This window comes from Lissotriton vulgaris, chromosome 2_1 (genome assembly GCF_964263255.1).
Source record: "Lissotriton vulgaris chromosome 2_1, aLisVul1.2, whole genome shotgun sequence".
NCBI classification, from domain to species: Eukaryota; Metazoa; Chordata; class Amphibia; order Caudata; family Salamandridae; genus Lissotriton; species Lissotriton vulgaris.
Genome location: NC_141687.1, coordinates 1948160322 through 1948183303, shown reverse-complemented (window position 1 = coordinate 1948183303; position 22982 = coordinate 1948160322). Strand labels below are relative to the sequence as shown.

The 22982-nt window shown below is 44.0% G+C and overlaps 1 protein-coding gene across 1 annotated transcript in view; it reads left to right on the top strand.

Moving 5' to 3' along the window:
* The window catches only part of LOC147733535 (treslin-like), a 542019-nt gene that overhangs the window by 248243 nt on the left and 270794 nt on the right, over positions 1-22982 (top strand). Inside the window, exon 12 of the mRNA XM_086956935.1 lies at positions 11147-11237. Coding sequence (XP_086813061.1) covers positions 11147-11237 — 91 coding nt within the window. The remainder of the gene's footprint in view (positions 1-11146; positions 11238-22982) is intronic.

Below are 22982 nucleotides of genomic sequence, written 5' to 3'. Positions count from 1 at the left end.
GAGGAAGATATCGAAGAGGGTGAGTTGCAGGAGTCTGAGGACCCATTTGATGACCTGAGGGAGGCTAGTGGCCTGGAACTTTCACCTGAGTGGGATATAGCCTCAGTGTCAAGTGCACCCTTTAAGGATGTGGCACCATACCATATCGTGTTAAGGAAGGCGACACTTACTGAACATTACTCTACCTACTGCTGAGTTTAAGTCAAATGTTCTCACAGAGGTCCTTCATTCACCATCTTCAGTGATTGAGCCAATGCTGCCATTTAATGATGCGCTAGCAGAGCCAATTTTAGAAGTTTGGAAGAAACCTTTATCAGCTCCTGCAGTATCTAGGGCTGTTGCCAGGAGATATGGAGTTGCTCCTAATGACCCGGAATTTTTGACCACACACCCTCTGCCTGAGAGTTTGGTGGTGCAAGCTGCCTGTTCCAAGAGATCAACGGGAGCTTTTCCACGGGTTCCAGCAGACAAAGAGTCGAGGAAACGGGATCAGGCTGCTAAAAAGGTTTTCTCCTCCGCCAGCATGGCGTTGAAGTCCACAAATGCGACCTGCCTGATGGGGCGTTATATCCACACCTTGATGGATACTGTAAAACAGTTGGTGCCAAAGATACCAGAGGATGATAGAAAAGACTTCCAGGAGGTAATCTCGGACACTCAGGCTGCAGCAAGGCAGGTGATCCAGAGTGGTTTGGACACAGCAGACTCTGTGGCGAGAGTCATGGGCTCTTCGGTGGCTACGAGGAGAGCTGCATGGCTTAAATCTTCTGAGTTTTCAACAGATGTCCAGTCTGCATCAATGGATCTACCATTCGACGGGTCTGGTTTGTTTGGCAAAAAGGCAGACGCTGCTTTAGATCGTTTTAAGGACAGCGGGCGACAGCTAAGTCGTTGGGCCTTCAGACTAGGGGCACTTTCTGGAAACGCTTAAGAGGGTTTGGCAGATCTTCTTTTCCTTCCTACAAGTCAACTCCGCAGCAGCAGCAAAACACACTGTATAAGGCATACAGGGGCAGACGGAGAGCTCGCCCCAGAGGTCGTCAAGTCACCTCCTCCTCTTCATCCTCTTCCCCTTCCCAGCCACCGGCCAACGCAGCAAAGCAGCCCTAGATCCGCCATTCTGGATCATGTGGACCCAGTGGGGGGTTGGCTTACACATTTCCTACGAGATTGGGAATTGATTACATCGGATCTTTGTGTTCTCATTCTCGTGGAGAATGGGTATGCTCTACCCTTTCAGGAGTTTCCCCCAAATTACCCTCCTTGCCAGGGTTATTGTTCGGAGGACCACCTGCTTCTCCTGCAGGAAGAAGTCCTGGTGCTGTTCAGAAAAGGTGCGATAGAGGTGGTTCCAGAGCAGGAAAGGGGCCAGGGATGCTACTCCCGGTATTTTCTGATCCCCAAGAAGGATGGCAGGCTTCGGCCAATCCTGGATCTCAGGATCTTGAACTTTTATCTGAAGCAGGAGAAGTTCAAGATGCTCACCCTTGCTCAGGTTCTTCAGGCGCTGATGGAAGAAGACTGGATGGTGTCAATCGATTTGCAGGATGCGTATTTTCATATTCCCATCTTGAAGTCACACAGAAAGTATCTCGTTTTACGGTTGGGTCGCAACACTACCAGTTTGCGGTCCTTCCGTTTGGTCTTACTATTGCGCCTCGAGTCTTCACCAAGGTGATGGCAGTGGTGGCAGCGCATCTCAGAAGGCCGGGGATACCTGTATTCCCGTATCTGGACGACTGGCTGATCAAGGCAGAGTCGCTGGAGAAGGTGCTCCATCACCTGCAGGATACAACTCAGTTGTTGCACAGGTTGGGTTTTTCGATAAATGTACCCAAAACTCACCTGGTGCCCTCCCAGCGCAACCTGTTCATAGGTGCGGTACTGGACACTACTGTATGCCGTGCATTCCCTCCTCCTCAAAGGATTCGCGACATCCAGGAAATGATTCCTTTGTTTTTCAATGGAGCGGTTGTTCCAGTCCTGAAGGTCCTTCGTTTGCTCGGTCTGATGGCTTCTTGCATTCTGCTGGTCAACCATGCACGCTGGCACATGAGAGCACTCCAGTGGTGCCTCCGCAAGCAGTGGAATCAACACAACCGAGATCTCGGGGAGTCAGTGAGGATCTCCAGAGAAACTGCAGCGAATCTGACTTGGAGTGTGGAAGGCAATCTGTCACAAGGAAAGCCTTTTCATCTACCTCTATCTGTGGCCACAGTGATAACGGATGCATCCACTCTAAGGTGGGGTGTTCATCTGGGGGATCTGGAGATAAAAGGTCTTTGGTCTCCAGAGGAAAGGTTGCTTCACATCAACCTTCTAGAGTTGCAGGCGATACGTCTGGCACTCAAGGCCTCCCTCCCTTCCCAGTCAGTCAGTTCAAGTCCTGACGGACAACACGACCGCGATGTGGTATGTCAACAAGCAGGGAGGAGTAGGGTCGCAGTGTCTCTGCAGAGAGGCTCTGCGTCTCTGGTCCTGGGTTCAGGACCATCAGATTTGTCTGATGGTTAATCATCTGGCCCGAGTTCTGAATGTACGTGCAGACAGTCTCAGTCAGCAGTTCTCAGCCGACCACGAGTGGAGGCTCCATCCAGAAGTAGTTCGTCAGGTCTTTCGGACTTGGGGAACTCCTCTGGTGTATCTGTTCGCCACTCACGAGAATGCTCACTGCCCGTCATTCTGCAGCCTCCAGTTTCCGATGCAGGGAGCCTTGGGGGACGCGTTTCAGTTGAGTTGGGACTCACAACTCCTTTACGCGTTTCCTCCCATACCCTTGATTCCTCGAGTTCTGAGGAAGATTCGCCAAGACCGGGCCCAAGTTATATTGATCGCCCCGGATAGACCAAGAAGGGTGTGGTACACAGATCTTCTCCACCTCTCCTCGTGCTCGCCGCTCCGTCTCCCTCACAGGGCAGATCTCCTCTCCCAGATGGAGGGGCAGGTTCTACACCCCCACCTCCAGACCTTATACCTTCATGCCTGGATATTGAACGGGGCAACCGGAGTTCCTTTTCTCTCCCACACGATGTGGTGGATGTCATTTTGTCAGCCAGGCGTGACTCCACTAAGTCCATTTATTCCTATAGATGGTCTAAGTTCGTTGCTTGGTGTGGGGAGAAGTCCATTGACCCTTCAAGGGCTCGTTTGTCCAATATTCTTCAATTTGCTCTTTCCTTGGCCCAGCAGGGTTTTGCGGTGGCAACTATTAAGGGTTATTTGTCGGCCTTGTCGGCTTTCATTTGTTTGCCGGACCAGCCCTCTTTGTTTAAGTCACCTATCGTTTTACGTTTCATTAAGGGCCTTACCAATAAATTTCCTCCAACTGATTTTATTGTGCCTCAGTGGGACTTGAACCTTGTACTTACTTTCCTGATGGGCTCGCCTTTTGAGCCGTTACACAAGTGTCCCTTGAGGCTTTTGTCTTTCAAGACTGTTTTTCTGGTAGCAATTACCTCGGCAAGGAGGGTAAGTGAGCTTCAAGCTCTTAGTTCAAAGCCCCCGTTTTTATCCATTCATGCTGATCGAATGGTTCTCAGGACCAGGGCTGCTTTTCTGCCGAAGGTGGTAACTCCTTTCAACCTGGGGCAGTCAATTACCCTCCCGCCTTTTATCCTCCCCCTTCCAAGGAGGAGGAGAGACTTCACCGCCTGGACACTAAGAGGGCGTGAGTTTTGACCTGGACAGGACGGGAGAGTTCAGGTCGGATGACCAGCTGTTCGTTGCATTTGCTGGCTGCAGGAAGGGGAAGGCTGTGCACAAGCGCATGCTCTCAAGATGGATCATTTTATGCATCAAGATCTGCTACTCCCTGGCGGGTAAGGAACCTCCAGAGGGTATATGGGCTCAATCTACCAGAGCTAAGTCTGCATCATCTGCTCTTTCTAGAGGTGTGCCTGTAGAAGACATTTGCAGAGCCGCGACTTAGGCCTCCCTCCACACTTTCGCGAAGCATTACTGCTTGGATTCCGATGTGAGGAGTGACGGCCACTTTGCTCGCTCTTTTCTCCAAGATTTCTTGGTATAGCAGAGTGGACACCCTCCTCCGGGAGTGGGGACTGCTGTGGGAATCTATTCACAAGGTGAGGAATCCACTGGTAGATGTATCTATCAGAAGAACAAGTTACTTACCTTCGGTAACGCTTTTTCTGGTAGATGCAGTATCTGCCTGTGGATTACTCACTGACCCACCCGCCTCCCCGTTGTCCACTCTTCTATACCTGAGTAATTGTAATGTAATGTATATATATATATATATATATATATATATATATTGAAAATAAGGTTTCAGTTCCAATTAATTTCTGGCTGAAATCATCCAGGCACTCACGAGCAATATTTCATAGGCTTCTTTATTTAAGTTATAGCAATGTCATCATCGCGTTTCGGGAGTCAAGCTCCCTTATTATTATTATTATTTATTTGAAAGTTTTATATAGCGCGAACAAGATCTTTGCAGATATCAGAGCGCTTTACAAGGACAAGGGGGTGATAGAATAATAGTATGTAATAGTTGAGGTAGTTAGGTACAAGGTGGATAGTTACATAGGTATGTCAAAATACAAGAGGTAAGTCAAAATTGAGGTAGTGTAGGTACAAGGCGCATAGTCAAACGGGTGCGCCAATAATATAAAAGTACAAAAAGAAGGAGCATATACTTGTTTAAGCGTTCTCAAAATGCTTTTGGAGATAGCATAAAGGTAGGCATAGTTGAGGTAGGTGATTACAGGGTGCATAGTCATACAGGTGCATCAGTAATACAAGAGTAGGAATAGTTGAGGTGGTGTAGGTACAGTATGCAAAGTCAGACAGGTGCGTCAATAATATAAAAATATACAAAGAGGGAACGTATACAATCAACTAAGTCGATAAAACAAGTAATACACATAGTCCAGTCTAGTGGCTAGCAGGCTCCAACCATCCGCCGGACAAGGTAGGAAGAGATAAAAAGATGCTGGTTACAATCCTGTTACTTTCGATAGTTCGGTTCCATGGAGCGGTGGGTGCTGACAGGGATAAATCCAACAAGAGGGATCCCAAGCACTGGGAGCTCTTAGTGAGCTCCTGCTCCGGCTCCCTTGATCACGATGTTTTTGCGTTGTCCAGAGCCCTCCCTTTAGTGCATGTAAACGTGGTGGAAACAGTAGAGGGACTCACAGCAAGACATGTAATTGTTTGCGAATACAGCGGCCATTTTAACACTTTCCAATACCCTCAAGAAGGATGTAAAGTAAGTAAAAACATTTGTTTTCCTGCTTTAAAACAGATATACAAGTGAATAAACGTTAAGATCCCAAAATGAGAATGAATAAAACATAATGGTATCACTCATACGAGCAAATTCAATATTTAAAGTGCAAGTGCAGTATTTCATATTGAAAGCTTAAACATATTATTTCACATTTTTTTAGGGCTAGTGCCTTTTTCAGCAAATGGGACCTTGTTTATAAACGAGAATCATTGATTACTTACATCTCAATATTTTTTTAAGTGTTTTGCCACATTGTATTCAACTTAACATAGTTATGTCTTATGTGGATTCACCTCTGGCTCTGTCGATCATATTAACTCACAGATCCTAATGGGACTATTGCAAATGGTAATGCTGGTTAATCCAATCAACTTTATTCCTCAATAATAAAGTGCAAGTGCTTTCGTAAAATAGTATTTCCATACTGTAAACATTTTATCTAGATATTGCACAATAGAAATATAAAGTGCCAGTGCTAGAAAGTGCATTCCAATTTCAATAAAGTGCTAATGCTTCAATGCTTCAATAACAACATATATATATATATATATATATATATATATATATATATATATATATATATATATATATATATATATAATTATCAAAGGAAATGTTTTATTTAGATGTTTTCCTGCATTGGCTTCACACTGTATGTGTATTATCTTGGCATTTGTGTACTGTGTATACTGTGTATATATCTACTGTCATCGGTTCGTCCGCGTGCCTTGAAGGCACGGAAAAAAGGGCGGAACTGATGTCATCACGCCGCGTGGGCCTAATATGGTGTCTGTGACGTCAGCGGAGTCGCGCGCGATGCTGTGCCTCTATGACGTCGTCACGAAGCTACAAAATAATTTCCAAATGTTGCTGACGCAAGGGGATATTCACAAGGTGAGGAATCCACAGGCAGATACTGTATCTACCAGAAAAAGCGTTACCGAAGGTAAGTAACTTGTTCTTCACTGTTTATATTTCCCAAATGAATTACTACAAACCCGGTACACAATAAAAAAAATAAAAATTGCAAGACGCTGCTCACTTATTGTCTCTGGGTTTATTGGGTACTTGATGAATCTACAAGTCCTATTTATTCACACAACCAGAAGAGTCCAGCAGATGTAACGGTATATTGCTTTAAAAAATCTGTCATTCTTAGAACAAGTTACAGGTGAAAACGTTGGCACAAATGGCTGTTTTTTCAACTCATTTACAACTGTTACTTTTTATAAAGAACCTTGAGAGATCTACACAAATGACCCTTTGCTGAATTCAGAATTATGTATACTTTTCTGAAATGCTTTCATACCCATTCCTACCATTAACTGGAAGGAGGTTGAAAGCACAAAAAATAGCAAAAATAGGCTATGTCCCAGTAAAATGCCAAAACTGTGTAAAAAAAAAAAAAATTGGTTTTCTGACAAGTCAGTCAGTCTCAGAAGGCTGGGAAGATGGTGATTATTGCACAACAAACACTTTGTTGATACCTGCAGCACTTTTTTCCTTTTTTCCCCAAACAAAACCAAATATAGCTTTATTTTGTCTAAATTCTATATCCCCTCCTGGGGAATCACCAAACACTGGGTACCTTTAAAATCCCCATGATGCTGAAAGAAAAGGACCCAAATTTTGCGTTACCTTATACCTTATGTGATCAAAACGTTACAGGGGCCTAAGCACAAACTTCTCCAAATAGCCAAAAAAAAGGCTTTGCACCCAGGGGGGAGGAAGGGGGAAGGCCTAGCAGCGAAGGGGTTAATGCATTTCTCTGCCAACATTCTATCTGCTGAATCATCTCACCAAAGAGCAGGAGGGGCTCTTCACATGTTCCTTAGTTTTTACCCTCAAAAGGGTACAGTTTTGAGTACCCTTATGAGGATCGGCATTTCCTTTGCTGTGCTTGTTTCAGGGTATTTAGAAGCAGAACATGGATTTTGCTGTCCATCATAATTTGATACTCTTACTATGTAGGCTCCCACGCCAGAGGTCCTGAAATATGTCTTGTGGCGGCAGGCTGGTGTGTTCCAGTCAGGGAAACCATCAGTGGCTGGTCGTTTTTCAGGAGGTCCTGAGTGCATTTTTCATTAAATCCCACACTGGCATCATTGGGAGTTTAATGTACTGAGAAGATTGGTACCAAACTTCCCACTTTTCAGTAAAGCCATTATGGTGCTGTGGAGTTCGTAATGACAAACTCCCAGCTCCATATACTCTTAATGGCATTACTGCACTTCAAGTTCAAATCCACTTTATTCGATTATTTTAAAATCATAAAAGTATGCTATTCAATCACATTTAAAACAGAAATACAAAAATATTTAAAAATTATTTTATATAAATGTACAATTCATATATACAACACAGTGTTATCGAGTTGATAGTTAATCATCATATCTTACAAATTATACACAATAATCAGTGAAACAACAAATTTACGAACAAGATTTTAGCTTTATGTATATGCTCAATTAGTTGTTAAAATAATTTAGGTTTATGATGTTACATTTTCCAAGGAGTTTTGCCCTAATGATCTCATCTTTTTGTTACGAATGGAAGCTACCAGGAAATTTGCTACCCCAAACGTAACAGCAGGGGATTCCATTAGTTGTAGATAAAGTAAAGCAGGTTTAACTTGCACGAAACCCCTGTTTGTTAGCAATGGAGTAATGAACTTTTTCCTTCCTTTCGTGTAATAAGGGCAGAAAAACATGAAGTGCATCGTGTCCTGGTATGAATGATCGTCACATTTGCAAGGAGCTGCTTCCTCTGGTTTGCACCACTCCCTGTAAATTCCCAGAAACACGTGCGACTGAATAAATCGAAATTTAGTGAGCAACCATCGGTGAAAGGGTTTAGTAACAGTTGACAGATACGGTTAAATTGACAATGACATTATCAACAAATAGTGAGCCCTCACAGTTGGTTTACAAAGTTCTGTTGCTTCACTATCCAAATCTCTAGTTTAAAAAATAAATTGTTTTTACCCAATTGATATCGACCTTAGTTAGTTTTTCTGGGTTGGAGTAAATGTCTGGACGTCCCAGATAGTTAGATGTGGATTTAATAAAAGACAGCCATTGTATTTCCGCCGCTTTGTCAAGAGCCATACAGTCCCTAATAATCTTATGATTCAAACTGGGATTGGGATTCAACCAGGTTCTTATCCATTGCAAGATAGGGGCCATGTTCAATAAATCTGAGATATATCCCATCCCAAGCTCCAGATGTACTGCATAACTAGCAGTTGATTGAGGGAGACCTAAAAGGGCTCGCAGAAATGTATTTTCTTCTCTCTGGATGGGGGCTGTGTCCTTAAAGCCCCATATTGCGGCCCCATACCTAGCAATGGCCACACTTTTTGCTTTATAGACAGACAAAATTGCCTCCCCCGGTTTGCCACCCAGTCTCTTTGCAAAACCTAAAATAGCGGCCGCAGATCTTCTTACGCCAGCTACTTTATTCAGGATTTGGGGTGCCCATGAACCTACATCATCAAACACAACCCCTAGGTAAGTGAAGACTTTGACCTTGGTTATTATAGAGTCGTTACAGGAGACTGTTTTAAAGGACTTTCTTCTATTCCCTAGGGACATAACATGAGATTTTTCTGTGTTGATAACTAGGTCCAATTTTTTTATAAACTCCCCGAACGAGTCAAGGAGTCATTGTAGGGCATTTGATGTTCTAGCCAGTAACACTGTATCGTCTGCGTATAGGAGTACAGGGATGGACGTTCTTCCCATACGCGGAATAGCAGATGTTACAGTTACCAGGGAGTTTATATAAAGTGAACAGCATTGGGGCCAATATACACCCTTGACGCACCCCTCTACCAGATCAAGTACCAACTCCAGAAGCGTCATCCACAGCTTTGACCTATTAACTAGGTCAAAAGCTGTGGATAAGTCCATAAATGCCAAGAAAATTGATCCTTTGGTCGCTACCGTGTATTTGTTGATTATAAGATGTAAGTTTAGGCACTGGTCTTCTGTGCCTCTTCCCCCTCTAAAACCATATTGGGCGTCCCTTAGGATGGCTTTATCTGTTGCCCAAGCAGTTATCCTGGCCAGGATTACTTTCCTCAGTATTTTGATTGACGAGTCAATCAAATAAATTGGCCGGTAGCATCTTGGGTCCCCCTTTTGGCCCTTTTTAAAAACTGGAATTATAGTGGAGCGGGACCAAGTGATAGGAAAAGTGGCAGGACTAGAAGTTGCTGCTAGATTAAAAACATTTGTAAGTATTATTGGCCAGAGGTCAGGGTTGGCCTTATACATATCAGGAGGTACCCCGTCAGGGCCCAGTGCTTTCTGCCCCGCTGTCTGTTATTGCTTTCTGCACTTCCTTTATAGTAAAACTCGGTAGAGGCCCGCTAGATCTCTAGAATGTGTCACATAGGTATCAAGCTCTAAGTTACTTCCATAAATGTTCTCAAAGTGATTTAACCATTCCCTTTCTGTGATGTTAACTTCTAATGGTGCGTTTTCTACCCCATTAAACAAAGAATTAACAATGGTCCAGAATGTAGAGCTGTTCCTCAAAGTGGCTTTGTCGTATAACGAGTCCCATGCCTTTCTTTATTTCATTTTTACGTTTTTGTAAAGTAATTTTATATTTTTTCCTTAAGGAGGAGACTTCAGACTTATCTCTGGGATTATTGTTAAGTGCCTTTAATAGCTCACTGTGAATTTTTGTAGAATTGTGGTCGAACCAGCCATGCACCGGTTTTGTTTTCTGTTGTCGCTTCATTGTAAGTTCTATTGAGACCTGTTGACAGATTACTTTGAAGGAGGATATAACGTCTCCCCCGAATCTATGTGGTTCACTACAGGTGTTAAGTTCTTTCCCAACCTTAGTTCTAATTGTATTAAAAAACTCTTCAGGGATGATTTTATTCCATTTTAGTCTCCTCCCCTGATCCTTAGTTACAACCTCAGTTACCACTTTAGGGATCTCTGTTTTATTAAAGCAAAGTAAATTATTATCCAGTTCCAACACCACTGGGTTGTGGTCACTAAACATGGATTGGATAGCATTATAAAATATAACTGGAATTAACAAGCCAGGAGATAATGATGGTTTCACTTTCCCTTGCACTATATGTCGGTACCCGATCCTTTATATCAGCAAACTCTGGTTCGAACAGGTCTACGTCTGATAGTAGATCTTCCAGGGCAACCCCCTTTGCATTATGTTCGAAATGCTGGTATGCTGAGTAAGCCGGGTAATCAAAATCCTTATACTGGCAATTTAAATCGCATAGATGAATATTAAAATCGCCCATTAAGATAACATAAGAAAAGGTGGTTTGAGCTTCTTTATATGTGGATAAAAATGTTGATAGTGCATTACTGCACTTAAAATGTCTAATAATTTGCATGGACACGTTAGGGGTACAGGGCACATGCAACTGTACCCTCACCATGGGTATAGTGCACCCAGCTAGAGGGGCGGCTGATCTATGCCAGGGCAGTGGGTTGTAGGCTGGCACAGTGTGCCATGTTGACTCTTCAGTATGTTCTGTACCAAAACTCGCAGCCTGCAATGGCAGTGTGTGTGTAAAGGTACAGGGCCTCTAAGGGTGGCACAATAAGTGTTGCAGCCCTTAGAGGCCTTCTCTGGTCACAGTGCCCTTAGTACCCATGGTACATTTTACAAGGGACTGACATGTGGCCAGAGAGGTGCCAATTGGGGGGGTACAAGGTACAGTTTTGGGAAAAGGACACTCGCCCTGGAGACCTGATTGGCAGGGATCCAGAGCACATCAAGTCAAAGTGCATCAGTAGTCTGGCAAATAGTATGTGGGGGAGGGGGGGGTTACTGCAACAGAAACCTATCTTCTTAGTCTGACAATTTTATTGTTCGAAGTTACTAAATGTTAATTTTTCATTTTAGATAATTACAAGCTTCTAACCAAAAAAGTTACTGAGACACCGCTCCACAAACAAGTCTCCAATAGACTTCTTCATAAACAGATTAAAGGCCGGTGAGTAATTTAATCATACTCTTCTGCCATACTGAAGGATTACAACAAAGAATAGTTCATATGAATGAAATCGTTTTCAGAACCATACTTGAACACCTCCACTCCTGTCCACCACATTTAGCTGTTGTTCACAATATATTAATGCTGCAGTAGCTGCCATATAAATATCTATAAAATGTAGATTAAGCAATAGTGCTTAATTGATGTATCATTGTAATAAATTAATTAACCCTCTTTCTAATAATGGTTCACTTTCTGGTAGACCAAGGGGAAAACCTGATGTAATTGTGTCAAATTGCACATTTTAAGTGCAAGTTGATTTTAATACAACAATAACTATTTAACAAGGTGTAGCTTGCAACCAGCATTTGATAAACCACAATAGTGATCTTCCATCTGGGGTGGAAAAGTTTTTTCACTCTATGCCTGTGCTGTTCATCTTTGTCAACTTAACACCAATGAGGCTTACTTGTACTTGCAAGAAAGTAGTCCCTGTGAACCAAGAGCAGAACATCTGTGTGGTGCCAAATTTGGAAAAGTCTATGGAAGTACCATATTCCTTGATGTGGAAGAGAAGTAAGGCCTATCTACTTTTTATGAGTCTTTACTGTGCATGCAAGAACGAGTGACCTTTTTCCAAGGAAGGAGGCACAATACTAGGCAGACTGAAAGGACTTTACAGACTGAAAGGATCCCTCAAGTAAAAACCTATGTAATCCCTGAGACTTTGCAACTGTAAGCATGACTGTCCATTCTTTTTCTAACTGGCTGTTCAGAACCCACCACTGCGGTTACTGGAGTAAAACGAGTAAAGGGGTAAAATGTTTCTAGACCATAAGGGTCCCTAAATAATTTCTACTTTTGAGCTTCATTCCTCTACATGCGTGTGCCAAACAAAAGCAAGTTATAACCAACCTCTTTAGACTCCATGAAACAGATTACTGGCCTTGCTAAAGACTATACTAGGATATCCTAACAGAAGGAGACCAAAATGGTATAGATGTACATTGTATCATATACAGAAGACAATGCAAGAAAGTAACCTTACAAACTTAAATTAATGAAAGAAGAAATGCTGATGGTTTGATGAAGTCATACCATCTTGGAGTATTTTGATGAAATAATACCATTGTGACACTACATACTCCATGGTCGAAAAATAAGGTGTAGTTTGCATGTGATATATGGAGTCTAAATATATTAAACATTGTTTTATTTTGTTAATAAGTCACTTTTAGGCTTGCTACAATCCATACATTTCATTACTGATATTATCGATTTGTGTCTTTATGATTGTTTAGCTACTTTTTGTGGATAATGGTAAGGTGGTTCTCTTGATGGCTCAAAAGGTGTCTAGCTGAGAGCTGGGGGGTAGTGCAGAAAGTGGGAGGAAAGCCCACCAGTGCATCATTCATATAACAGTCTGATTAAGAGGAAACAGCTGTATATCGTTGCTTACCCTGGATATGCAGGATAATTACAATTACTCTGTCACTGTAACGGTCTGATTCAGTGATCATTGTGGCAGTCCTAGTGCATGGTAGTTTAATAGCATAATGTATCACTTGCAGTTAAATGGGTGCTCAGATTGGGAGTTGTTATAGTTGGAATGTGGCTGCTCTATTGAAGTGGAACAAATGTATTATGGGGGATGAATGATTGTTCTAAATTTATGTCCAGTTGTTGGTGTAAGTAATGACCAGTGTTCAGGGTCTTGAAGTTGAGAAAATGTGGATTTGTGAGTGGATTTGATAGCTGCCAGTTCACATTGATCCAGCGGAAGCGATGTAAAATTGTGGGCACAGACACAAGTTTCCCATCACACCATAAACCCAAATCTCAGTAATATAATTCACAACAACACATAGTTTGGGCCGATAGAAACTCTAATTTCCATTTACAAATCGTGAGGTTCTCCGATAGATCTCTGTAAGAGCTAATAGGGTTTAAGATAATTAGAGACGGAAGCCATTCTTTCATGAGGAACTGTAATGGAAAAAAGGCCTATCTAACAACAATAATCAATAACCATAACTTGTCAACAATATTCATCAATAAGTAAAAGCAAAAGTTATCAAGGCACTTTTATCTAATCTTCAAGATGAATGATCTATACACAAAAACACATTTAAATTTCAATTGAATAGAGGTAAAATCACACTACATCATAAATCAAATAACTGGTGTGAGGAGAGAGAGAAAAAAATCATCATGCATTGAAATTTCAGTATGCAATTTATTGAATAATACCAGTTCAGTTGTAGATTATCAGGACAGAGACTCAAGGTTGACTAAAGCAAAGCGTGCAATAGTCTGAATAATTAACCCTTCAGCCGAAAGGTTTAGCCTGCTCAACTTCACCAACCTGTGAAATGCAAGGGAAATCAGGTGAGTTCAGTTCAGAATAGTTAGTTTGGACCGACAGCATGTCACGCTTATGAATTGCAAGGAAAATAGCTGCACTCAACCTTTTCCCACAACGTTTTTATACCTCAAAATGTTCACAATTCCAGACCACAAAGTAGCTTCTGCCCAGTTTTGCATGATTCTATTGGTCGAGATCCATAGTGTGATTGTGGAATGATCCTTCCTTAGCCCCAAATCGCCCGGAACCTACTCGTAATACCTTTTTTCCCTGTTTATAGTTTTCTGAGAATGAGCAAAATGTATTTTCACTTCAGAAATAGGAAGCGCACTTGCAACTTAACATGTCCACGCGCTTGCTTCTGAGTTAGCTTGCAACAAAGTTCACACATTTATTCATACAGAGAGGATAGTCGGACTGCAAGAAAGAAACATCAGTGATCATACTTGTAACTAGAGCAATCAAGTCAGCACTTTTCTTATACGAAGGAAATAATGAAGGACAAAATACATTTCTCTGAGGCCTACAATGGAAAGACATAATACATTTTGAGGCCTACATGGAAACCCAAAAGACGTGCTAACTTAAAAACATTTGAAGAAAACAAAAAGGCATAAGGAAACTAATATACAAACACTACTTCATTACTGTCATAATAGTCTAATCATATTTTATTATTGAACAAACGGCTTCTCATTGCAGTTTCAGATTTATGTTTTGAGAAACCGCAAAACACATTTCAATAGAGCAATCCTTTCAAATCATATTTTGCTAAAAACCCACCGACTGGGTTATTATTTTTCACATTATCATAACACATCATTAGTTTTTCCCTCTGTCATTAATCTCTGTTTTCACCAGTTTGCAAAACCTCTACATGCTTTTACGATAGTATGTTCTAGTAATTCACACACAATGAGCAGGATTTGACAGAGCAAAATCATTCTTAAATATTCATGCTCCATCAACATTGATATAATTGGTAAGACAGGTGTGAACTTATTTTACTTTGATGAAATATTATATCATGGATGTAATAGTAAACCTATTTTATGTCTCCTGGCACACTAAACCCTAATTGGGGTGCCAATATCAGCCTTTTTTATTTAATTTTGAGAGTTTTATATAGCGCAAACATGACCTTGCTGGTATCCGAGCGCCTCACAATAGATCAAAGACAAAAAGATTTAAAAAGTATTAGTCACTAACAATCCAGGATGAGGCAGCATCCCTGAACAGGGATGGTACAAAACTGTCATTACCAGTAGAACAAATAATAATATAGAGGAGAGCTGTAGTCATAAATGCAATTGACATGAACAAACCGAAGATAGGAGACCCTAGGATATAAGACAAAAATATGTTCATAAGAAGTACTTAAACTTCTTTCTTGAAAGATTCTGTAGAGGGATTCTTTTTTTTTTTTTTTTTCTTTTTTTTTGGTAATCCTCATATACCAGTATTGGAGGTCTTGATGTGAAACTGGCAACCTCAACGCGTTTTGGTCGTCCTGATCCAGCCCTGGTCTTTTTGTTCGGCCAATAGCGAGGTGGTAAGCCTGGTCCCTCAAGTAGCCATTGCTTTCTCAGCAATACTCCATTTCACACTCTAGTTGGCCCCCTGTGCTACTGTGGAGTCAAGAGAAACCAGCAAGGCCCCAGATAAATCATTGGAAAACCAATCATCCGTCTTGCCATGCCACTAAGGCCGCCCATACTTTATCCAAACTTGTAGGATCACATGCCATGTCGGATTTACTGGTATAAATAATATGTCGTAAGTATTCGGAAAAGTGGGGGGGTTTGGATCCTTCCAAGCTCTACAGATTTCACGCCTTGCAAGGAGCATGACATAGAAGACAAATTTAGTAAGAGGATCATTTACGTTATAGTCCATACATAGCCCCGATAGTATAGTATTTGTGGTTATTACCAAGGGCACTGAAAGGACCCCTTCCAAGAAGTCGCTGATCTTTCTCCAGTAGTGCTTTATTTCAGGGCAATCAACGAACATGTGGACTTAGTCTGCATCGGGGAGGCTACATCTCGGACAATTTTATTCCAGGTTGGTAAATTTCGCTAATTTCTTTGGAGTTATGTAAGCCCTGTACATAGTATACAAGTGGTTTCTTTTTAGCGTCGCATGTTTGACTACTGATTGTTGAATGGTAAAGGAATCAAACCACAAGTCCCTAATAGTTCCACTATCAGAGATTAACACATTATTCCACATTTTTCGTAGTTCAGATTCTGTCAGGTCCTCACCCTCGAGAAAAGCTGAATACCAATATGCGATTTGGCCCTTCCACCTTCTGCTCCTAGTCACTGCATCAAATTTAATGCTCGGATTTTTATTGTCCTGAGATTTGGTAGACCACCATCCAGATCATTGGTAATATTTGAACCTGGTAAGTGTCCCCCCAGTCAGGTTATAGAGCACTTACCAGCTTAAAATCCATCTGGAGGGCTCTAGTCTGATTTCTAATGGTCTCAATGTCTTTTTTGTGCCTTTTTGAGACTCCTGTAAGCAAGGTGACTTCTTCCTCCAAATGCCAGTCCGTTTACAAACGTCATCAAGCTTGGTCTCCAAATTAGAGCATTGCTCTTGAATACTTCTTTGGTTTGCCTCTGAAATATCAAATTTGCACAGTAAATCTCCTCTCAGTTTAAAAAGGAGAGACTCTACTTGTGAAAGACCACCATCTGGGACTACCAGTACTGGCTTGCCTCCTATTCCAATGGCTGCTGTTACTCCTAAAGTGGATACTGGAGATGGCCGAGCTTGAGCTACTTGCGAGGGGTTTTGGGTGAGTTGTCCTTCTTCGGATAGCGTCTGATCCTCTATGCCCTCTGTCTGCTAACACCGTATATCTGTTATCTATATTCACCGATTGGGACACAGTAGATTGTGCTACTGGTTGAGTGCCTGGGGTCCTGACAGTGAGGTCTGGGTTGGAGGTAGGGGATAGTGTGGGAGATTTCCCCCCTTGGGGTCTACAACCTGCTCCATGATTTTAAAATACGATCTTAAAGATGCAGTGGTTTTTGGCTGAGAATAACAGACACTAGGCAGCTTCCGCTTCTTAGGCTCCCCTGCGGTCTTATCTTGTTTTTCTTTTTCTTTACTCCTCTCTTTTGGGGTAAGTGATGTTACCTCCAATCCAGGAGTACTCAGGTGGCCTATCCCGGTCTTTTGTAACTCTAATTTAGACCTGAGTTGGTATCTATTCCTGACAGGTATCACCTGAGCTGTCAGCAATATCTCTACCCCCCACAGATTCTCCCCCAGAAGTTACAGGGAGGGGGATTGTTTCCCCTTCAACTTGGGGGCAAGGAGGGTTGGATTGTATTGAAATAGATGTAACACCTGAGTCCATCCCCTCATACAGCAACAATTTAAGAAAATTAGGGGCAAAGTCTTCCGTTTTAGCCTTACTTACACCAGACACCCTCCGAAAGTACTTGGCTCCTACCAGGCTCACAGCGCTTCCCACAGCTCGGTGCTTACATCCCCACACACCCTCAAGTGACCGTGCGGTGTTCTTGTAGGTGAGGCTAAGAGGTGAGCGAAGGTTGACCCTTGCCAGTAGCTGCCTCGACCTCCGCCAAATACTCGCCCGGTCTCCTCCACAGCTGTCCCACACTCCTCCGGTATCGTCGCACGACTCTCCTGCCTCGCCGTCCTCGGAGATCTCGAAAAACGCCAGTCCTATCTGACACATTGCTTTCGCGTTAGCACCTCCGGCTTCTGCAGGGTCCTACCGCTCATCGCGTACAGGTCGAACCCAGTAACCTCGGCACATTTTCCATGTGGAAAATAAGGGGAAAATGACACATTAAAAAAAATTGGCTCCAGACCGCAAAAAAGTAGCGCGGACTCATGCTCCAGCTCACCGTTCAGTAGCCATCAGTTCTGCCTGTACTGCGAGGAAATCCGGCTCAGACTGGAGCTCTCGCAACAGGCATCAGCCTGCCGCCATGTTCCTCTCCATTTTTAAATTATATTTAACACAATTTTGGATTCTGTAGAGGGATTCAACCTGATTTCGGGGGGCAAGCCATTTCAAACTCTCGGGCGGAAATGGTTGGAGTGAGAAAATGCCTTCTTTCTGTATGGTTGCCACCACTTTTTTCTGAATTGCTGATTAACTTTGACTAAGTGTGCCCTGGACTTCTGTTAATCAGGTACCCAGGGCCTATGTTCTTTCCCCTGAAACTGCATTGAAGCCTAAACCCAATTTTTTATTTTATTTTTTATTTTCAGAGTTTTATATAGCGCGAACATGATCTTTGCAGATATCAGAGCGCTTTACATAGACGGGTACATGAGGGAACAAAGTCAAATAGGTAGGTCGATAGTTCACAGAGTACAGAAGGGAACATAAGGGAACAAAGTCAAATAAGTAAATCAGTAGATCATACAATACAAATAATACAATTGGGTGGCTGCAAAGCAATCAAGTGGGTGATAAGACAGCTCGTACAAATAGATAAGGGGTCAAGCAAGTAATACAGATCATCGCAGGGTGTTGATAGGGTTCGAGATAGTAGTACAGGTGAATTTAGCCATGAGGATAGCTTTTACTTCTTTTTTGAAGAGTGTAGTGGAAGAGATAAGCCTGGTTTCGGGAGGGAGTGAGTTCCAAATCCTAGGCGCCATTCCTGAGAAGGAGCGCTTGTATGTTTTCTCCTTCCGGAATCTTCGAGGTTTCAGCAGAAGATTGTTTGCGCCTCTCGTGTTTCTGATTCCCCCAGAGATTGTCAATTTCTGAGCAAGGTAGCCGGGTGAGTTTAGGTGTACAGCCTTGTGTGTCATGCAGGCTATTTTCAGATGTATTCTGGCTTCAAACGGCAACCAATTCAGGGATTTCAAGTCAGGGGTGATGTGGGAGTGCTTTTTTGACCCCGTGATGAGTCTCGCTGCCGCATTTAGAGATGCTTTTAGTGGTGCGGTTGTAGTTAGTGGGAGTCCGCAGAGGGAGGTGATGCTGTATTCAATTCGTGGGATGACTAGTGCTTGCACCGCTGTTTGGAAGTCTTTGGCTGGGAGGTAGGGTTTAAGTTTCCTCAGAGTATTGATCTGGAAGTTCGCTCCCTTTGTAGCTTTGCTGACATGTTGCTGCATGTTGAGATTGGTGTCGAGTGTTATGCCTAAAGATTTTGCTGATTCCACGATGGTGGGTTGGACATTGAGTGCGGTTAGGAGTTTAAGCCAATGTTGAGTGGTGGATATCTTCGCTGGAGGTGCGATCAGAAGGAACTCTGTTTTCAGGGCATTGAGTTTGAGGTGATTGTCGGCAAGCCAGGATTGGGTGCATCTGATCGTTGAGTTCAGGAGCAGGATGTCATTGGGTGATTGCAGTTTGAGGTAAAGTTGGGTGTCATCGGCATACATGTGAAAGTGTACATTGGATTCTTGGAGCAAAGTGGTGAGAGGTTCCATGACTAGGTTGAACAAAGTTGGGGATAGAGAAGATCCTTGGGGGACGCCTAGCGTTACAGGTACTGGCGTGGACATCAGGTTGTTGCTCTTGAATTTCTGCGTCCTGTTGCGGAGAAAGGAAGTGAACCATTTGAGGACAGTTCCAGATAAGCCCATTCTTTTGTTTAGTAGTTCTAGTAGATTCTCATGTTTAACGGTGTCGAATGCGGAGGAGAGATCAAGAAGGATGAGGAGGCAGGTGTCATTTTGGTCTAGCATTTGAAGTGCGTCGTCAATTATGTGAGTCATAGCCGTTTCTGTGCTGTGTCCTGCTCGGAAACCTGACTGGTGAGGGTTGAGGAGATCGAATTGCTCAATGTGTTTAGTCAATTGTAGTTGTGCGCATTTTTCCAGCAGTTTGGCGAGAGTGGGGATATTGGTGATGGGACGGTAGTTGTTGAGATCCGCGGGGTCGGCTGTTGGTTTCTTTAGTAGAGGTGTGACCTGACCAACTTTGAGGGAGTCGGGTATGCTTCCTTGTTGGAGAGAGCTGTTGATGATTTTAGTCCAGAGAGGGAGAATCAGTGGGGTAAAATCTTTTACTGCGAAGGCAGGGAGGGGGTCCGTGAGGTGATTGGATGGTTTCAGGGTGCTGAGTAATTTGCCAATTTCTTCTTCCGAATATGTGTCAAAGGTTGACCATGTCGCATTGTTTTTTGGTTCAACGGGTGCTGGGCATTTGGGTTTGGAGTAGAGGCTTGCGTCAGTGAGGAGATCGCTTTTTATTTTGTCGTTTTTTTGGATAAAGAAAGCAGCGAAGTCTTCACATGAGGGTACCACACGCCCAGTGTTGAGTGGTTGTGGTAGCTCTTTGGATTGCGATTTGATTAGCTCAAACAGTTATCTCGGGCGGTTCTTTGCTTGGTTAAGTTGGAGGCGGAAGAAGTCCGATTTTGAGCGTTTTATTTTCCTGAAGTAGGCGTTTCTCTTCTTCTTCAACTCTTTTAGGTGCATTGCAGAGGGGGCTGATCTCCAGGTCCGTTCTGCCATTCGCATGTCTCTTCTATCTTCGTTGAGACTCCCGTCGTACCATGGTTTGGAGATTTTAGTGGCGACTCTTTTTAGTTGCATAGGTGCAGCCTCATTGATTATCGAAGTCATAGTGTTGAGATAGTGGTCAGTCAGAGTTTGGACGTCCGAGGCGCCTGCAGGAGGGAGTAGGAGATTGCAGCTGTTAGGGGGCAGAGAGCCAGAGTTGAGCTTTTTCGAGTTTCTTTTCCAGACCTTGGGCTTGGAGAGTTGCACAGGGTTGACTTTGACTTTTTCGTTGATAAAGAATGTGATAATGTGATGATCTGACCAGTCACAAGGTTGGATGGATTCGAGTTGGATAGAATGCTCCTTGGAGATGATCAGGTCGATGGTAGAGCCTTTCTCATGGGTCGGACTGTTGCATATTTGGGTGAGGTTCAGGGCATCGAGGAAATTTTTAAGACTGTTTACCACTGCGTCGTTGCTATCATTCCAGCGGAGGTTGAAGTCACCAAGGTATATTTGGGTGAGCTGGCGACCGGAATTGGTTGAGATCATATCCATGATTTGTTGGGAGAAGGTGAGGTTGTCCCTGGGTGGGTGGTATATGCTGTGCAGAGTGCATATCGGTTTGCCCTCACTAATAAGGTCGAGGCAGATGTATTCACAGGATGTTGGGGATGGCAGGGATGTGGAACTGACTTTCTGAACAGAGAGGTTGTTCTTGTATATGCATGCGATTCCGCCACCTATTTGGCCTGTTCTGTCGAGCCTGATAATGTGGAAGTTGGGAGGAACCAGAATGTCCATTATGGGTGTTGAGGATTCAGTTAGCCACGTTTCAGTCAAGATGATTAGGTCAAGGCCCTGCGATAAGAGGAGTTCAGCAATGGCTGCTGAGTGTTTCGTCGCCGATCTGCAGTTGAGAAGCGCGCATTTGAGACGGGGTGTGTAGAGGGCGTTAGATTGTTCTAGCGAGAGAGGGACTTCTCTAAGGTTATTGGGGATGGAGGCTCTGCTGTTTAATGTGGGTGGTCTAAGGGGATTTGGGTGTATCGTGGGAATGTTGCGGTGTGGGGTGCTTGTGTGAGTTTGGGGGGCTGGTTCATAGGAGCGGAGAAGGGTGAGTGTGTCGAGGTCAGAAGAAGAGTTGTGGGTGCGGCGAGGGCGGTTGTTGCGATTAAGAGCTGGGATTGATGTCAGCTTGGGGCATAGCTGAGTGCGAGAGTTAGTCTGAGAGGTGGGGGACACATTTGGCGGGGAGGTGTGGATGTGTGAGGCGTTGCAGGGGCGATGCTGGGGACTACGGGAATTGCTGCGCCTATGAGCAGGGTTTGAAGCCTGGTGTGGGGCGTGGTGAGGGTGTGGGACCGTCGGGGGGGTAGGAGGCAGGTTGGGAAGGGGGGTGGAGGTGGCTGGGTGGTGTATAGGGCGTGTGGAGAGTCGTTCTTTGATGACCTGGATGTCTTCTTTGATCTGAGTGAGGGTGGCCATGATGAGTTCCATCGTAGGGTAGGTGGTGGGGGTGGGGGTGGCAGTCAGGGGTGATTGGCTGGCCAGGGAATTCGTGTGCAGGCGGGGGGAGGGCTGGTGTTCGGGCAGGTCTGCGTTGTGTTGGAGCGTGGGCTAGGGTTAGGGAGGCGAGAGGTTCTGGACTGTTGGGGAGTGGATGGGGTAGGGAGGAAATTGATGTTATGGGTGGGGGCATTGGCGGTAGGCGTGGGGGGCAACGTGTAGGCTGGGAGACTGGTAGCTGTGTTGGAAGGAGGATAGTAGGGGTTGAGAGTAGGAGGGGGAGTGGGAGTGGAGATGATCCTGTTAAGGGGAGGGGGCGTTAAATTAAGAGAGGGAGTACGTTCTGCGCAGTTGATTGGTGGGTAGTGAGGACTGAGAATGGGGGGGGATAAAAGGGGGGAATTGTCAGAATGCGTGTAATTCTGGTGCTGGACTAAGTTGGGAGTGTTAAGTGTGGGGATTGTGCTGTCAGCGCCGAGCGGGGTGTTAATGCCCGCTGTAGGTGTGAAAGGTGTGTTGAGGGTATGTGTGGAGGTCCGGACGTTGGTGGAGGGGGCGGGGGAACGGGCGGAGTATGAGGGGGAGCGATCTATGTCTGAGATGGGGTGCTGAGTTGGGATAGTGAGGTTGTGGGTAGGGGATGGGAGGTCAGGGGTGGTAGGTGTGTCCCTGATTGAAAAGTATGCAGCTGAGAGGTCATGGTTGGTGGGATTGGGGGAGATATGCGTGTTTGTCCGTGACTTGGAGAGGTGTTCTTTGAAGGTGGGGAACATGTTGTCTAGCAGTTCCAGGTTCTTGTCTGTGGATTGTAATAGGACAATCCCGGTATTGTAAATAGTGATGGTGGCTCTGCCTGGAAAGACCCGGGATGGGGAGATGGAGAGAGTTTGGCTGTGTGCGGATTTTCTAGTCGAGGAGACGGTGAGTAGGGTGAAGAACGCTTTTCTCCATTGAGCTCTGCGTGTGGTGTGGAAAATGATATCGGTGTTCAGGGATCCATTAACCGGTGAGAAGTAGGTGTCAGCGAAGGGCTTTTCCGAGTGTGACCTAAGGAAGTTGTGTTTAAAGCGTTTGGCGGCTTTTTTGGTGAGTGATGGTGGGTATATGATTTTGTATGTATGTTTGCCGATGGGGTCCATGTTGCGTTGCAGGATTAGGTGGGTAACGGAGGATGCAGTAGTGGACTATAGTGGTACCAATGTGCAGAAAGACAAGTTTGCAGAAAAACGGGTGCATACAGTTGGAAACACAGTGATAAGTTACAGCAAGCAAGATGTTATAAAAAGTGACACTAGTACTCAGCCAGCCTTTCCAGGCTATGGGAGTGAGCAGTAGGGCAAATACATACGGTAACTAGTAAGGTACAAGGTGTAATAATAGGCATAATACTGATAAAATATAAGGGTAGGGTA